Source organism: Anopheles merus, unplaced genomic scaffold, assembly GCF_017562075.2.
Source record: "Anopheles merus strain MAF unplaced genomic scaffold, AmerM5.1 LNR4001047, whole genome shotgun sequence".
NCBI classification, from domain to species: domain Eukaryota; kingdom Metazoa; phylum Arthropoda; class Insecta; order Diptera; family Culicidae; genus Anopheles; species Anopheles merus.
Genome location: NW_024428627.1, coordinates 1 through 16,690, shown reverse-complemented (window position 1 = coordinate 16,690; position 16,690 = coordinate 1). Strand labels below are relative to the sequence as shown.

The window sequence follows — 16,690 nt, the reverse complement described above, 5'->3', positions numbered from 1 at the left end:
CGAGGCCATGCTCTGCCTTTCTCGGGCCAACCGACAACGCTCGGTCAGCTCCCCAATGGCAGGGGTCCACCAATAGACGTTGCAGCTCTTCCGCTGCTGAAAGTGCCAGATTCTCTCCATGGTAGCATCGCAGGCCTCTGTAAGCGCTCTTCCCAGGCTTGTCGCATCTGTTACGCGATCTGCAAAGCGGGTTGCCTCAAGTGCTAGCTTGAAAGTATGGGGACAAAACTGGCGAGTTCGCCAGCGAGTACCTGCCTCCCGTACTTCAACGCCTTCCAGCCGTTGAATGCCCCGTCCGGGCCGCTGACCAGCTCGAAGCTGTTGCCTGACCGCAAACCGTATGTAACAGTGGTCGCTGTAGGAGTAGCTGGCAAGGGTCCGCCAGGAGCTGATGATCTCCGCTGCTCCATCCGGTCGGCAGAGCGATGGACTTGCGAAGGCAACGTCCACCCTGCTGGGCCGAGCTACGCCCCTGCCCAGGAACGTCGGCTCCGTACCGCTGTTCAGGACCTCCAATCCGAGGCTCGTCGCCGTCTGGAGGAGTGCCTCACCCTTAAGGTTGGAACCATGGCCATATGGATGGATGGGAAAGTTGGACATTCCTTCAAATGGCCATAACTTCGTAACCATGTGTCCTAGCGAGACGATTAAGACAGTTTTGGAAAGGTATTGAAGCGGTCTTCTAAAGCCGCACATGGGTTCTACGATTAAACTCACGGATAGTCTTGTAAATGGGCTCTGAATGCATTTTACTCGGGAAAACCTATCAATTTTAGCATGCGTATATAGTGCACTATGACCCATTTTGAGACTTTTTCATCGCCAAGATCCTTATTATTGTGTTCCAGGACTTTGGTTTGGTTATTCAAGAAGCCTCAATGATATAAGAACGATAATGGTTGACCTTGCATTTTCGTCAAAATTTCAACCATGGCCATATGGATGGATGGGAAAGTTGGACATTCCTTCAAATGGCCATAACTTCGTAACCATGTGTCCTAGCGAGACGATTAAGACAGTTTTGGAAAGGTATTGAAGCGGTCTTCTAAAGCCGCACATGGGTTCTACGATTAAACTCACGGATAGTCTTGTAAATGGGCTCTGAATGCATTTTACTCGGGAAAACCTATCAATTTTAGCATGCGTATATAGTGCACTATGACCCATTTTGAGACTTTTTCATCGCCAAGATCCTTATTATTGTGTTCCAGGGCTTTGGTTTGGTTATTCAAGAAGCCTCAATGATATAAGAACGATAATGGTTGACCTTGCATTTTCGTCAAAATTTCAACCATGGCCATATGGATGGATGGGAAAGTTGGAAATTCCTTCAAATGGCCATAACTTCGTAACCATGTGTCCTAGCGAGACGATTAAGACAGTTTTGGAAAGGTATTGAAGCGGTCTTCTAAAGCCGCACATGGGTTCTACGATTAAACTCACGGATAGTCTTGTAAATGGCCTCTGAATGCATTTTACTCGGGAAAACCTATCAATTTTAGCATGCGTATATAGTGCACTATGACCCATTTTGAGACTTTTTCATCGCCAAGATCCTTATTATTGTGTTCCAGGGCTTTGGTTTGGTTATTCAAGAAGCCTCAATTCTACGATTAAACTCACGGGTAGTCTTGTAAATGGGCTCTGAATGCATTTTACTCGGGAAAACCTATCAATTTTAGCATGTGTATATAGTGCACTATGACCCATTTTGAGACTTTTTCATCGCCAAGATCCTTTCTATTGTGTTCCAGGGCTTTGGTTTGGTTATTCAAGAAGCCTCAATGATATAAGAACGATAATGGTTGACCTTGCATTTTCGTCAAAATTTCAACCATGGCCATATGGATGGATGGAAAAGTTAGACATTCCTTCAAATGGCCATAACTTCGTAACCATGTGTCCTAGCGAGACGATTAAGACAGTTTTGGAAAGGTATTGAAGCGGTGTTTGAATTTCAATGTATATATTTATTTGAATTATATTATGGCATGAATTATGGGATTATGGTAACGGGATTAGAAACACAACACTTGAAGGCTACAATATAAACAGGGAAATAGATGAGGATGAAATGAACTATGTAATGAATTATAGCATGTACAAATGAACTCAAACGGACAAGTGAATACACATTAGCAAAGTGAAAGTTCAACCGCCTACACGTTATTTTTCTTATTCCCAAAATATCACAAGTTTTCCTCCAATTTCACACCCGGTGTAATTTTCTACATTTGGTCCTTCGAACCGGATTGTGAAAGGAAGCACTACGTGCAGTGAAAATTTGTGTACGGTCACTACGTGGCCTTAATTTTGGGAAAACGGCACTCCGTGACCGTTGGTGTGAACCAAAGTGTGGACTTATTCGTTTGCTATCCGTTGTGTTGCGCAAATCACAACGTGGGTTGCCCCGCTATCACGGGCAAATCTGACTTTAGTGTGCTGTGATTCTTGTTTCGTTTTTTCCGTGTTGATAAAAACATTTCGTGCGTGCGTATTCTAGTTCGTGAGAAAGGTGACGCCGACCGTTGGAACCATTGCGAAAACCGCCATCCTTGTAAGCAACCATTAGCGCATCAAGCTCACGCCAATCGTGATCGTCGTTGCGTACAACTTTCGTGCAAGCTGTGCGAAGTCAGTGAACTTTCGCGCCAATTCTTAAAATAAAAATGGAGAAGAAGTTGAAATCGGTGCAACTGAAAAGGCATCAAGCGGTCGAATTGGTGAAAAGTATAGAACAGTTTACGATCGGCTACGTCGAGGAAAATGCCAGTGAAATACCAGTGTGTTTGGAACAACTAGAAAGGTATTATGAGGACTTCCTACATGCAAATGCGAAAGTGATGGAACTCGATGAGGAGGCCACAGATGCGAGTGTAACTGAGCGGTGTGATATGGATACACGGTATCGTCGCGTTAAGGGCTTTCTTCTACGAAAGCAACCACCTCCTACGGCCGCGCAAAATATGTCGAATGAGTCGATGCTATTAGCGAGCTCGACTCTCAATAGTTCGGGACGATCAGGTGCAGTAAATTTGCGGCTTCCAAAAATCGAATTGCCTACGTTCGATGGCGATTCCACCAAGTGGTTAACGTTCCGCGACCGATTTGTGGCGATGATCGACAGTGCCAGTGAGATACCGAATATAATGAAGCTGCAGTATCTGCTGTCCTCCTTGAAGGGCGAGGTTGGTTTGCTTTTCGAGCACACCACATTGACAGCAGACAATTACGAGGTGACGTGGGCTGCCTTGCTGAAGCGGTACGATAATCCACGTACGCTGATCCGGGAGTACTATCGGAAAATTCATCACCTGCCGGCCGTGAGCTGTGACAACGTGGACGATTTGGCGCTGCTCGTCGATGAATTCACGCGGCATGTGAACGGGCTGAAGAAGCTCGACGAACCGGTGGACACCTGGGACACGCCGCTCGCCAACCTGCTTCTGATGAAGCTGGATTCGTCGACCATTCTGGCATGGGAGAACCACTCAGCACAACATAAAAAAGATAAGTACAAGGAATTAGTAGACTTTTTGCAAGATCGTGTACGAATATTAAAATCATCGTGCGAGTTTTCCAATAACGGTGACGGCAGTTTGAGAATGGTGGCCGGCAACAGAAGGGTCTCCGACCATAGGCCGAGCATTGTGGGCAATGCTGCAACTGCAAGGAGAACTTCGCCGAATGTTTCAGCTCAACAGTGTGTTTTGGGTTGTGCAGAGCTTCACAATCTGCGCAATTGTCCTGCATTCTTGCGAAAGGACGTACAGCAACGCCGTGAAGTAGCCACCCGTGAGCGACTGTGTTGGAACTGCCTCAATCGCAGTCATCATGTGAGGGATTGTCGTTCCGCGTTTAAATGCACTACGTGCAACGCACGCCATCACTCCTTGCTGCACGTAACGCCAATTGTCACAATGGTTGCGCAGTCGGATGATGAAGTGGTTCTGCTGGAAACAGTCCAACTACAACTGGTAGATGATCATGGCAATAAACATACAGCACGAGCACTGTTAGATTCCGGATCGATGTGCAACTTTATCTCCGAATCTATGGCCCATCGACTGTTGACACCGCTGTCCAAAGTAAGCATTGCTGTATCGGGTATAGGGCAAATCAAACAGCACGTAAAGGGTTCCATCACAGCGACCGTTCGATCGCTAGGAGAAGACTTCCATTCGTCAATGGAATTTCTAGTGCTCAAGACTCCGTCAGCTGAAATTCCAACCATTCCCTTAAACATTGCGAAATGGAACATCCCAAACGTACAGTTGGCAGACTCGTCTTTCCACGTTCCGGGAAAGGTCGATGTTGTAATTGGTGGAAACACGTTCTGGGAGATACATACTGGAAGGAAACAGTCATTGGGTAACGGAAGGCCATGGCTGATAGAAACTGCGTTTGGATGGGCGGTCTCGGGGAATACTTCCCAACTTGCTGGCCCCAATCTACGATTGTGTCACACGGCCGCCAACGAAGGTGCCATCGAACGCTTGCTCCAGCGGTTTTGGGAGGCTGAGAGTATTATGGAAGGTCCTGCCTTGTCAATTGAGGAGGACATGTGCGAAAAACATTACGTAGCTACCACGAGCCGTAATGCACAAGATCGCTACATTGTGTCTTTGCCGCGAAGCCCCAAACCTGAAAGAACGCTGGGTTTGTCAAAAGAGATAGCAGATAATCGTTTACTGGGTGTAGAACGTCGACTGAAGGCCAACCCTGAAATGGAAAGGGAATATATTAAATTTATGAGAGAGTATGAGTCGTTGGGACACATGATCAAACTCACGGAACCCGTTGATGACAACAAACCACATTGCTACATTCCTCATCACGCGGTAGTCAAAGAGACCAGTACAACAACCAAGGTGCGTGTTGTTTTTGATGCATCCTGCAAAACAACATCTGGCTACTCGCTAAACGATACTCTGCTGATTGGTCCAACAGTGCAGGATGATCTGCTTACAATCATCCTACGCTTTCGAAAACACGCTGTCGCAATAGTGGCAGACGTAGAGAAAATGTACCGGCAGATTCGTCATTGTGAAAACGATCGAAATCTATTGCGCATACGTTACCGTGAATGTCCCTCCGATCCCATTTCCACGTATGAGTTGCAAACGGTGACCTACGGTACCGCAACAGCACCATTTCTAGCTACTCGAACGCTACAACAAATTGCGCACGACCACAAACAACAATACCCTTTGGCAGCCGACCCAGTGCTACATGACTTTTATGTGGATGATTTGTTGACTGGAGCAGAAGATGTAGTAGAGGCCGTTGGAATGCGAACGCAAATTTCGCAAATGCTTGAATCGGCAGGTTTCCTCTTGAAGAAGTGGGCATCTAACGTCTCCGAAGCGCTTGAAGGAGTTCCGAGCGACGATCTAGCGATCAAACCAGTTCTAGACTGGCAGGAAGATCAAGCGATTTCAACATTGGGCTTGGTTTGGGAACCGTCTAACGACATGCTACGGTTCAGAGTCGACCTTGCACGACCAGCTCAAGAGCTTACGCGAAGTTTGGTCTTGTCTTACACGGCCAGAATCTTCGATCCCCTGGGCCTACTAGGGCCAACGGTAATACTTGCCAAAATGTTTCTGCAGCGATTATGGGGGTTGAAGCAAGACGGCAAAACGCTTGATTGGGATCGCGCACTACCAATGGACCTGCAAGAGGAATGGAGAAAGCTGCACAATACAGTACTCGCTACGCGAATTACGAGTGCCTCGGTTTGTTTCACAATCCGGCACAGAATACCTGCAGCTACATGTATTCGCTGATGCTTCACAAGGAGCATATGGAGCATGCTGCTATGTACGAGCAGTATCCGCAAGAGGCATCCAGGTCAGATTACTAGCTGCCAAGTCCAAGGTGGTAGCATTAGCAAACACGAACTCAATCGCCCGGTTGGAGTTGTGTGCAGCACGGCTAGCAGTACACCTATTTCAGAAGGTGGTTTCTGCACTCATGGTGTCAGCTACGGCTATCTGTTGGACGGATTCGATGACAGTAATGCACTGGCTGAACTCATCACCGCGTCGCTGGAAACCATTTGTGGCCAACAGGGTGGCACAAATACAGGAAGAAACGCGTATCTCCAGCTGGCGTCATGTTCCTGGAGTTGATAACCCGGCGGATGACATCTCGCGCGGGCTGAGTCCGGAAGAATTGCTGCAGTGTACACGTTGGTGGCATGGACCGAGTTGGCTGTCCTACGGACAAGAGAAGTGGCCCCATGATCAACCGGCGATGAAGGAAGGCGAGGCTGACATCGAAGAGCGACTGGCAGTCTCACACATTGTCACTACATCTACGATGTGTGATTTTAGCAACATACTGTTCGCCAAATACTCAAGGTATGGCAAGTTAAGGAGAGTTGTGGCTTTCTGCTTGCGGTTCATCACAACGCTTAAGGCAACCAAGGCATCATCGTGCAAGCGCGTTAAGGTAAAGGCGGACATCAAGACGTTGCTGCACTCCGTTCCACCGCTTACAGCAGAGGAGCTACAGCAAGCCGAGCTGCGTTTGTGCCAGCTAGCACAACAGGAGTCGTTCGCGGAAGAGCTGGTCGATCTACAACGAGGGAAGCAGGTTAGTGCGAGATCAAAGCTGAAGTGGTTGTCCCCATACATCGACGCACAGGGTGTGTTACGTGTCGGTGGCCGGCTAGGTAATGCCAACATCCCAGAGGCCTCGAAGCATCCGACAGTTCTTGCAGCATCACATCGTCTGTCAGTGCTATTGGCAGAAAGGGTCCATCAGCAGGAAATGCACGCCGGACCACAAGCAATGTTAACCATACTGCGGCAGAAGTTTTGGTTAATTGGAGGCCGAAATATGGTAAAGCGTGTGTATCACCAGTGCCACACTTGCTTTAGAAACAAGCCGACGTTGGTAAAACAGCGGTAGCGGATTTGCCTGAGTCACGGGTAACACCAACGAGACCGTTTGCGGTGAGTGGGGTGGATTATTGCGGTCCGTTCTTGTTGAAGTCCACCATCCGCAATCGCAGTCCCACCAAGGCGTATATCGCAATATTCGTCTGCTTCGCGACCAGGGCAGTTCATATCGAACTGGTGAGTGATCTCACATCGACTGCATTTTTGGCTGCATTACGTCGTTTTGTCGCGCGGAGAGGGAAGGTTGCTGAATTGCATTCAGACAATGCAACAACATTAAGGGGGCAGCGCATGAACTGCATCGTATCTACAAGATGCTAAAAATCGATGAGGTTGATAGGAGAGGGATTTTTGATTGGTGCGCCGAAAATGAGATGGTGTGGAAATTTATCCCTCCGCGTGCACCTCATTTCGGAGGTCTTTGGGAAGCGGCAGTAAAATCGGCCAAAAAGCACCTTCTAAAAACAATAGGAGTTAGTAGCATTACACAGGAGCATATGCTTACCCTTTTAGCTCAAGTTGAGCAATGTTTAAATTCTCGCCCGTTGGTACCGTTATCCGACGAACCAACTGATTTGAAAGCATTAACCCCGGCTCATTTTCTGATAGGTTGTAGTATGCAGGCAGTACCGGAGGTTGATTTAAGTAAGCTTTCTTCCAATCGGTTAAAAGAGTACCAAGTAGTGCAAAAGCATTTACAAGTAATTTGGTCCCGGTGGTACCCAGAATATTTGCAGCAGCTGCAAGCCAGAGCAAGGCACGCAAACAATGCGCCGGTCAAGCTAGAAATAAATCAGCTAGTTATAGTAAAGGAAGATAACGTTCCACCTACCGTTTGGCCGAAAGGGCGAAGAACTGCTTTACATCCGGGTAAAGACGGTGTAGTTAGAGTAGTTACACTACGAACAGGCACGGGAAAGGAAATCGTCAGAGCAGTAAATAGGATCGCATTGCTACCTAATCCCATTGAGCAGCAAAGGTTAGAATGTCGCGCAGCTTCACCACGTGAAATATAATAAACAAACCTTGTTGACATTAGCGAGATGTCAAGTGTTATAGGTCAGCTAGGTTTATACTTTGCTCGCTCACTTCTTTATTTGAATTTATGGCTTTTTTGAAATTTTAAAAAGAATTCTCTTTTGGTGGCCGGAATGTTTGAATTTCAATGTATATATTTATTTGAATTATATTATGGCATGAATTATGGGATTATGGTAACGGGATTAGAAACAGACAACACTTGAAGGCTACAATATAAACAGGGAAATAGATGAGGATGAAATGAACTATGTAATGAATTATAGCATGTACAAATGAACTCAAACGGACAAGTGAATACACATTAGCAAAGAGAAAGTTCAACCGCCTACACGTTATTTTTCTTATTCCCAAAATATCACAAGTTTTCCTCCAATTTCACACCCGGTGTAATTTACTACACCCATTTTGAGACTTTTTCACCGCCAAGATCCTTATTATTGTGTTCCAGGGCTTTGGTTTGGTTATTCAAGAAGCCTCAATGATATAAGAACGATAATGGTTGACCTTGCATTTTCGTCAAAATTTCAACCATGGCCATATGGATGGAGAGGAAAGTTGGACATTCCTTCAAATGGCCATAACTTCGTAACCATGTGTCCTAGCGAGACGATTAAGACAGTTTTGGAAAGGTATTGAAGCGGTCTTCTAAAGCCGCACATGGGTTCTACGATTAAACTCACGGATAGTCTTGTAAATGGGCTCTGAATGCATTTTACTCGGGAAAATCTATCAATTTTAGCATGCGTATATAGTGCACTATGACCCATTTTGAGACTTTTTCATCGCCAAGATCCTTATTATTGTGTTCCAGGGCTTTGGTTTGGTTATTCAAGAAGCCTCAATGATATAAGAACGATAATGGTTGACCTTGCATTTTCGTCAAAATTTCAACCATGGCCATATGGATGGATGGGAAAGTTGGACCTTCCTTCAAATGGCCATAACTTCGTAACCATGTGTCCTAGCGAGACGATTAAGACAGTTTTGGAAAGGTATTGAAGCGGTCTTCTAAAGCCGCACATGGGTTCTACGATTAAACTCACGGATAGTCTAGTAAATGGGCTCTGAATGCATTTTACTCGGGAAAACCTATCAATTTTAGCATGCGTATATAGTGCACTATGACCCATTTTGAGACTTTTTCATCGCCAAGATCCTTATTATTGTGTTCCAGGGCTTTGATTTGGTTATTCAAGAAGCCTCAATGATATAAGAACGATAATGGTTGACCTTGCATTTTCGTCAAAATTTCAACCATGGCCATATGGATGGATGGGAAAGTTGGACATTCCTTCAAATGGCCATAACTTCGTAACCATGTGTCCTAGCGAGACGATTAAGACAGTTTTGGAAAGGTATTGAAGCGGTCTTGTAACGCCGCACATGGGTTCTACGATTCAACTCACGGGTAGTCTTGTAAATGGCCTCTGAATGCATTTTACTCGGGAAAACCTATCAATTTTAGCATGCGTATATAGTGCACTATGACCCATTTTGAGACTTTTTCATCGCCAAGATCCTTATTATTGTGTTCCAGGGCTTTGGTTTGGTTATTCAAGAAGCCTCCATGATATAAGAACGATAATGGTTGACCTTGCATTTTCGTCAAAATTTCAACCATGGCCATATGGATGGATGGGAAAGTTGGACATTCCTTCAAATGGCCATAACTTCGTAACCATGTGTCCTAGCGAGACGATTAAGACAGTTTTGGAAAGGTATTGAAGCGGTCTTCTAAAGCCGCACATGGGTTCTACGATTAAACTCACGGATAGTCTTGTAAATGGGCTCTGAATGCATTTTACTCGGGAAAACCTATCAATTTTAGCATGCGTATATAGTGCACTTTGACCCATTTTGAGACTTTTTCATCGCCAAGATCCTTATTATTGTGTTCCAGGGCTTTGGTTTGGTTATTCAAGAAGCCTCAATGATATAAGAACGATAATGGTTGACCTTGCATTTTCGTCAAAATTTCAACCATGGCCATATGGATGGATGGGAAAGTTGGACATTCCTTCAAATGGCCATAACTTCGTACCATGTGTCCTAGCGAGGCGATTAAGACAGTTTTGGAAAGGTATTGAAGCGGTCTTCTAAAGCCGCACATCGGTTCTACGATTAAACTCACGGATAGTCTTGTAAATGGGCTCTGAATGCATTTTACTCGGGAAAACCTATCAATTTTAGCATGCGTATATAGAGCACTATGACCCATTTTGAGACTTTTCATCGCCAAGATCCTTATTATTGTGTTCCAGGGCTTTGGTTTGGTTATTCAAGAAGCCTCAATGATATAAGAACGATAATGGTTGACCTTGCATTTTCGTCAAAATTTCAACCATGGCCATATGGATGGATGGGAAAGTTGGACATTCCTTCAAATGGCCATAACTTCGTAACCATGTGTCCTAGCGAGGCGATTAAGACAGTTTTGGAAAGGTATTGAAGCGGTTTTCTAAAGCCGCACATGGGTTCTACGATTAAACTCACGGATAGTCTTGTAAATGGGCTCTGAATGCATTTTACTCGGGAAAACCTATCAATTTTAGCATGCGTATATAGTGCACTATGACCCATTTTGAGACTTTTTCATCGCCAAGATCCTTATTATTGTGTTCCAGGGCTTTGATTTGGTTATTCAAGAAGCCTCAATGATATAAGAACGATAATGGTTGACCTTGCATTTTCGTCAAAATTTCAACCATGGCCATATGGATGGATGGGAAAGTTGGACCTTCCTTCAAATGGCCATAACTTCGTAACCATGTGTCCTAGCGAGACGATTAAGACAGTTTTGGAAAGGTATTGAAGCGGTCTTCTAAAGCTGCGCATGGGTTCTACGATTAAACTCACGGATAGTCTTGTAAATGGGCTCTGAATGCATTTTACTCGGGAAAACCTATCAATTTTAGCATGTGTATATAGTGCACTATGACCATTTTGAGACTTTTTCATCGCCAAGATCCTTATTATTGTGTTCCAGGGCTTTGGTTTGGTTATTCAAGAAGCCTCAATGATATAAGAACGATAATGGTATTTTCGTCAAAATTTCAACCATGGCCATATGGATGGATGGGAAAGTTGGACATTCCTTCAAATGGCCATAACTTCGTAACCATGTGTCCTAGCGAGGCAATTAAGACAGTTTTGGAAAGGTATTGAAGCGGTCTTCTAAAGCCGCACATGGGTTCTACGATTAAACTCACGGATAGTCTTGTAAATGGGCTCTGAATGCATTTTACTCGGGAAAACCTATCAATTTTAGCATGCGTATATAGAGCACTATGACCCATTTTGAGACTTTTTCATCGCCAAGATCCTTATATTGTGTTCCAGGGCTTTGGTTTGGTTATTCAAGAAGCCTCAATGATATAAGAACGATAATGGTTGACCTTGCATTTTCGTCAAAATTTCAACCATGGCCATATGGATGGATGGGAAAGTTGGACATTCCTTCAAATGGCCATAACTTCGTAACCATGTGTCCTAGCGAGGCGATTAAGACAGTTTTGGAAAGGTATTGAAGCGGTCTTCTAAAGCCGCACATGGGTTCTACGATTAAACTCACGGATAGTCTTGTAAATGGGCTCTGAATGCATTTTACTCGGGAAAACCTATCAATTTTAGCATGCGTATATAGTGCACTATGACCCATTTTGAGACTTTTTCATCGCCAAGATCCTTATTATTGTGTTCCAGGGCTTTGGTTTGGTTATTCAAGAAGCCTCAATGATATAAAGAACGATAATGGTTGACCTTGCATTTTCGTCAAAATTTCAACCATGGCCATATGGATGGATGGGAAAGTTGGACATTCCTTCAAATGGCCATAACTTCGTAACCATGTGTCCTAGCGAGGCGATTAAGACAGTTTGGAAAGGTATTGAAGCGGTCTTCTAAAGCCGCACATGGGTTCTACGATTAAACTCACGGATAGTCTTGTAAATGGGCTCTGAATGCATTTTACTCGGGAAAACCTATCAATTTTAGCATGCGTATATAGAGCACTATGACCCATTTTGAGACTTTTTCATCGCCAAGATCCTTATTATTGTGTTCCAGGGCTTTGGTTTGGTTATTCAAGAAGCCTCAATGATATAAGAACGATAATGGTTGACCTTGCATTTTCGTCAAAATTTCAACCATGGCCATATGGATGGATGGGAAAGTTGGACATTCCTTCAAATGGCATAACTTCGTAACCATGTGTCCTAGCGAGGCGATTAAGACAGTTTTGGAAAGGTATTGAAGCGGTCTTCTAAAGCCGCACATGGGTTCTACGATTAAACTCACGGATAGTCTTGTAAATGGGCTCTGAATGCATTTTACTCGGGAAAACCTATCAATTTTAGCATGCGTATATAGTACACTATGACCCATTTGAGACTTTTTCATCGCCAAGATCCTTATTATTGTGTTCCAGGGCTTTGGTTTGGTTATTCAAGAAGCTCAATGATAAAAGAACGATAATGGTTGACCTTGCATTTTCGTCCAAATTTCAACCATGGCCATATGGATGGATGGGAAAGTTGGACATTCCTTCAAATGGCCATAACTTCGTAACCATGTGTCCTAGCGAGGCGATTAAGACAGTTTTGGAAAGGTATTGAAGCGGTCTTGTAAAGCCGCACATGGGTTCTACGATTAAACTCACGGGTAGTCTTGTAAATGGGCTCTGAATGCATTTTACTCGGGAAAAACCTATCAATTTAGCATGCGTATATAGTGCACTATGACCTATTTTGAGACTTTTTCATCGCCAAGATCCTTATTATTGTGTTCCAGGGCTTTGGTTTGGTTATTCAAGAAGCCTCAATGATATAAGCACGATAATGGTTGACCTTGCATTTTCGTCAAAATTTCAACCATGGCCATATGGATGGATGGGAAAGTTGGACATTCCTTCAAATGGCCATAACTTCGTAACCATGTGTCCTAGCGAGGCGATTAAGACAGTTTTGGAAAGGTATTGAAGCGGTTTCTAAAGCTGCACATGGGTTCTACGATTAATCTCACGGATAGTCTTGTAAATGGGCTCTGAATGCATTTTACTCGGGAAAACCTATCAATTTTAGCATGCGTATATAGTGCACTATGACCCATTTTGAGACTTTTTCATCGCCAAGATCTTATTATTGTGTTCCAGGGCTTTGGTTTGGTTATTCAAGAAGCCTCAATGATATAAGAACGATAATGGTTGACCTTGCATTTTCGTCAAATTTCAACCATGGCCATATGGATGGATGGGAAAGTTGGACATTCCTTCAAATGGCCATAACTTCGTAACCATGTGTCCTAGCGAGGCGATTAAGACAGTTTTGGAAAGGTATTGAAGCGGTCTTCTAAAGCCGCACATGGGTTCTACGATTAAACTCACGGATAGTCTTGTAAATGGGCTCTGAATGCATTTTACTCGGGAAAACCTATCAATTTTAGCATGCGTATATAGAGCACTATGACCCATTTTGAGACTTTTTCATCGCCAAGATCCTATTATTGTGTTCCAGGGCTTTGTTTGGTTATTCAAGAGCCTCAATGATATAAGAACGATATGGTTGACCTTGCATTTTCGTCAAAATTCAACCATGGCCTATGGATGGATGGGAAAGTTGGACATTCCTTCAATGGGCCATAACTTCGTAACCATGTGTCCTAGCGAGGCGATTAAGACAGTTTTGGAAAGGTATTGAGCAGTCTTTCTTCTAAAGCCGCACATGGGTTCTACGATTAAACTCACGGATAGTCTTGTAAATGGGCTCTGAATGCATTTTACTCGGGAAACCTATCAATTTAGCATGCGTATATAGTACACTATGACCCATTTGAGACTTTTTCATCGCCAAGATCCTTATTATTGTGTTCCAGGGCTTTGGTTTGGTTATTCAAATAGCCTCAATGATAAAAGAACGATAATGGTTGACCTTGCATTTTCGTCCAAATTTCAACCATGGCCATATGGATGGATGGGAAAGTTGGACATTCCTCAAATGGCCATAACTTCGTAACCATGGTGCTAGCGAGGCGATTAAGACAGTTTTGGAAAGGTATTGAAGCGGTCTTCTAAAGCCGCACATGGGTTCTACTATTAATGAAACTCCGGGTAATCTTGTAAATGGGCTCTGAATGCATTTTACTCGGGAAAACCTATCAATTTTAGCATGCGTATATAGTGCACTATGACCCATTTTGAGACTTTTTCATCGCCAAGATCCTTATTATTGTGTTCCAGGGCTTTGGTTTTGGGTTATTCAAGAAGCCTCAATGATATAAGCCGATAATGGTTGACCTTGCATTTTCGTCAAAATTTCAACCATGGCCATATGGATGGATGGGAAAGTTGGACATTCCTTCAAATGGCCATTTCGTAACCATGTGTCCTAGCGAGCGATTAAGACAGTTTTGGAAAGGTATTGAAGCGGTCTTCTAAAGCCGCACATGGGTTCTACGATTGAAAACTCACGGATAGTCTTGTAAATGGGCTCTGAATGCATTTTACTCGGGAAAACCTATCATTTTAGCATGCGTATATAGGCACTATGACCCATTTGAGACTTTTTCATCGCCAGATCCTTATTATTGTGTTCCAGGGCTTTGGTTTGGTTATTCAAGAAGCCTCAATGATATAAGAACGATAATGGTTGACCTGGCTTTTCGTCAAAATTTCAACCATGGCCATATGGATGGATGGGAAAGTTGGACATTCCTTCAAATGGCCCATAACTTCGTAACCATGTGTCCTAGCGAGGCGATTAAGACAGTTTTGGAAAGGTATTGAAGCGGTCTTCTAAAGCCGCAACATGGGTTCCTACGATTAAACTCACGGATAGTCTTGTAAATGGTCTCTGAATGCATTTTACTCGGAAACCTATCACATTTAGCATGCGTATATAGTGCACTATGACCCATTTTGAGACTTTTCATCGCCAAGATCCTATTATTGTCCCGGGCTTTGGTTTGTTATTCAGAAGCCTCAATGATATAAGAACGTAATGGTTGACCTGCATTTTCGTCAAAATTTCAACCAGGCCATATGGATGGATGGAAAGTTGGACATTCCTTCAAATGGCCATAACTTCGTAACCATGTGTCCTAGCGAGCGATTAAGACAGTTTTGGAAAGGTATTGAAGCGGGTCTTCTAAAGCCGCACATGGGTTCTACGATTAAACTCACGGGTAGTCTTGTAAATGGCTCTGAATGCATTTACTCGGGAAAACCTATCAATTTTTAGCATGCGTATATAGTGCACTATGACCCATTTTGAGACTTTTTCATCGCCAAGATCCTTATTATTGTGTTCCAGGGCTTTGGTTGGGTTATTCAAGAAGCCCAATGAATAGAACGATAATGGTTGACCTTGCATTTTCGTCAAAATTTCAACCATGGCCATATGGATGGATGGGAAAGTGGGACATTCCTTCAAATGGCCATAACTTCGTAACCATGTGTCCTAGCGAGACGATTAAGACAGTTTGGAAAGGTATTGAAGCGGTCTTCTAAAGCCGCACATGGGTTTCTACGATTAAACTCACGGGTAGTCTTGTAAATGGGCTCTGAATGCATTTTACTCGGGAAAACCTATCAATTTTAGCATGCGTATATAGTGCACTATGACCCATTTGAGACTTTTTCATCGCCAAGATCCTTATTATTGTGTTCCACAGGGCTTTGGTTTGGTTATTCAAGAAGCCTCAATGATATAAGAACGATAATGGTTGACCTTGCATTTTCGTCAAAATTTCAACCATGGCCATATGGATGGAGGGGAAGTTGGACATTCCTTCAAATGGCCATAACTTCGTAACCATGTGTCCTAGCGAGACGATTAAGACAGTTTTGGAAAGTATTGAAGCGGTCTTCTAAAGCCGCCATGGGTTCTACGATTAAACTCACGGACGTCTTGTAAATGGGCTCTGAATGCATTTTACTCGGGAAAACTCTCAATTTTAGCAATGCGTATATATGCACTATGACCCATTTTGAGACTTTTTCATCGCCAAGATCCTTATTATTGTGTTCCAGGGCGTTTGGTTTGGTTATTCAAGAAGCCTCAATGATATAAGAACGATAATGGTTGACCTTGCATTTTCGTCAAAAATTTCAACCATGGCATATGGTGGAGGGGAAAGTTGGACATTCCTTCAAATGGCCATAACTTCGTAACCATGTGTCCTAGCGAGGCGATTAAGACGTTTTTGGAAAGGTATTGAAGCGGTCTTCTAAAGCCGCACATGGGGTCTACGATTAAACTCCGGATAGTCTTGTAAATGGGCTCTGAATGCATTTTACTCGGGAAAACCTATCAATTTTAGCATGCGTATATAGTGCACTATGACCCATTTTGAGACTTTTTCATCGCCAAGATCCTTATTATTGTGTTCCAGGGCTTTGTTTGGTTATTCAAGAAGCCTCAATGATATAAGAACGATAATGGTTGACCTTGAATTTTCGTCAAATTTCAACCATGGCCATATGGATGGATGGGAAAGTTGGACATTCCTTCAAATGGCCTAACTCGTAACCATGGTCCTAGCGAGACGATTAAGACCGTTTTGGAAAGGTATTGAAGCGGTCTTCTAAGCCGCACATGTGTTCTACTACGATTAAACTCACGGATAGTCTTGTAAATGGGCTCTGAATGCATTTTACTCGGGAAAACCTATCAATTTTTAGCATTCGTATATAGTGCCTATGACCCACTTTTGAGACTTTTTTCATCGCCAAGATCCTTATTATGTGT

The 16,690-nt window shown here is 43.7% G+C and overlaps 1 protein-coding gene across 1 annotated transcript; it reads left to right on the top strand.

Annotated features, from left to right (window-relative positions):
* Positions 1-2,669: 2,669 nt before the first annotated feature.
* LOC121603318 lies at positions 2,670-6,679 on the top strand (the record flags this gene model as incomplete). Its single annotated transcript, XM_041931982.1, has 3 exons — positions 2,670-5,708; positions 5,762-5,853; positions 6,075-6,679. Coding segments are annotated over exons 1-3 (3,736 nt in total), but the record flags the coding sequence as incomplete, so codon positions are not given.
* Between the last annotated feature and the right edge of the window lie 10,011 nt (positions 6,680-16,690).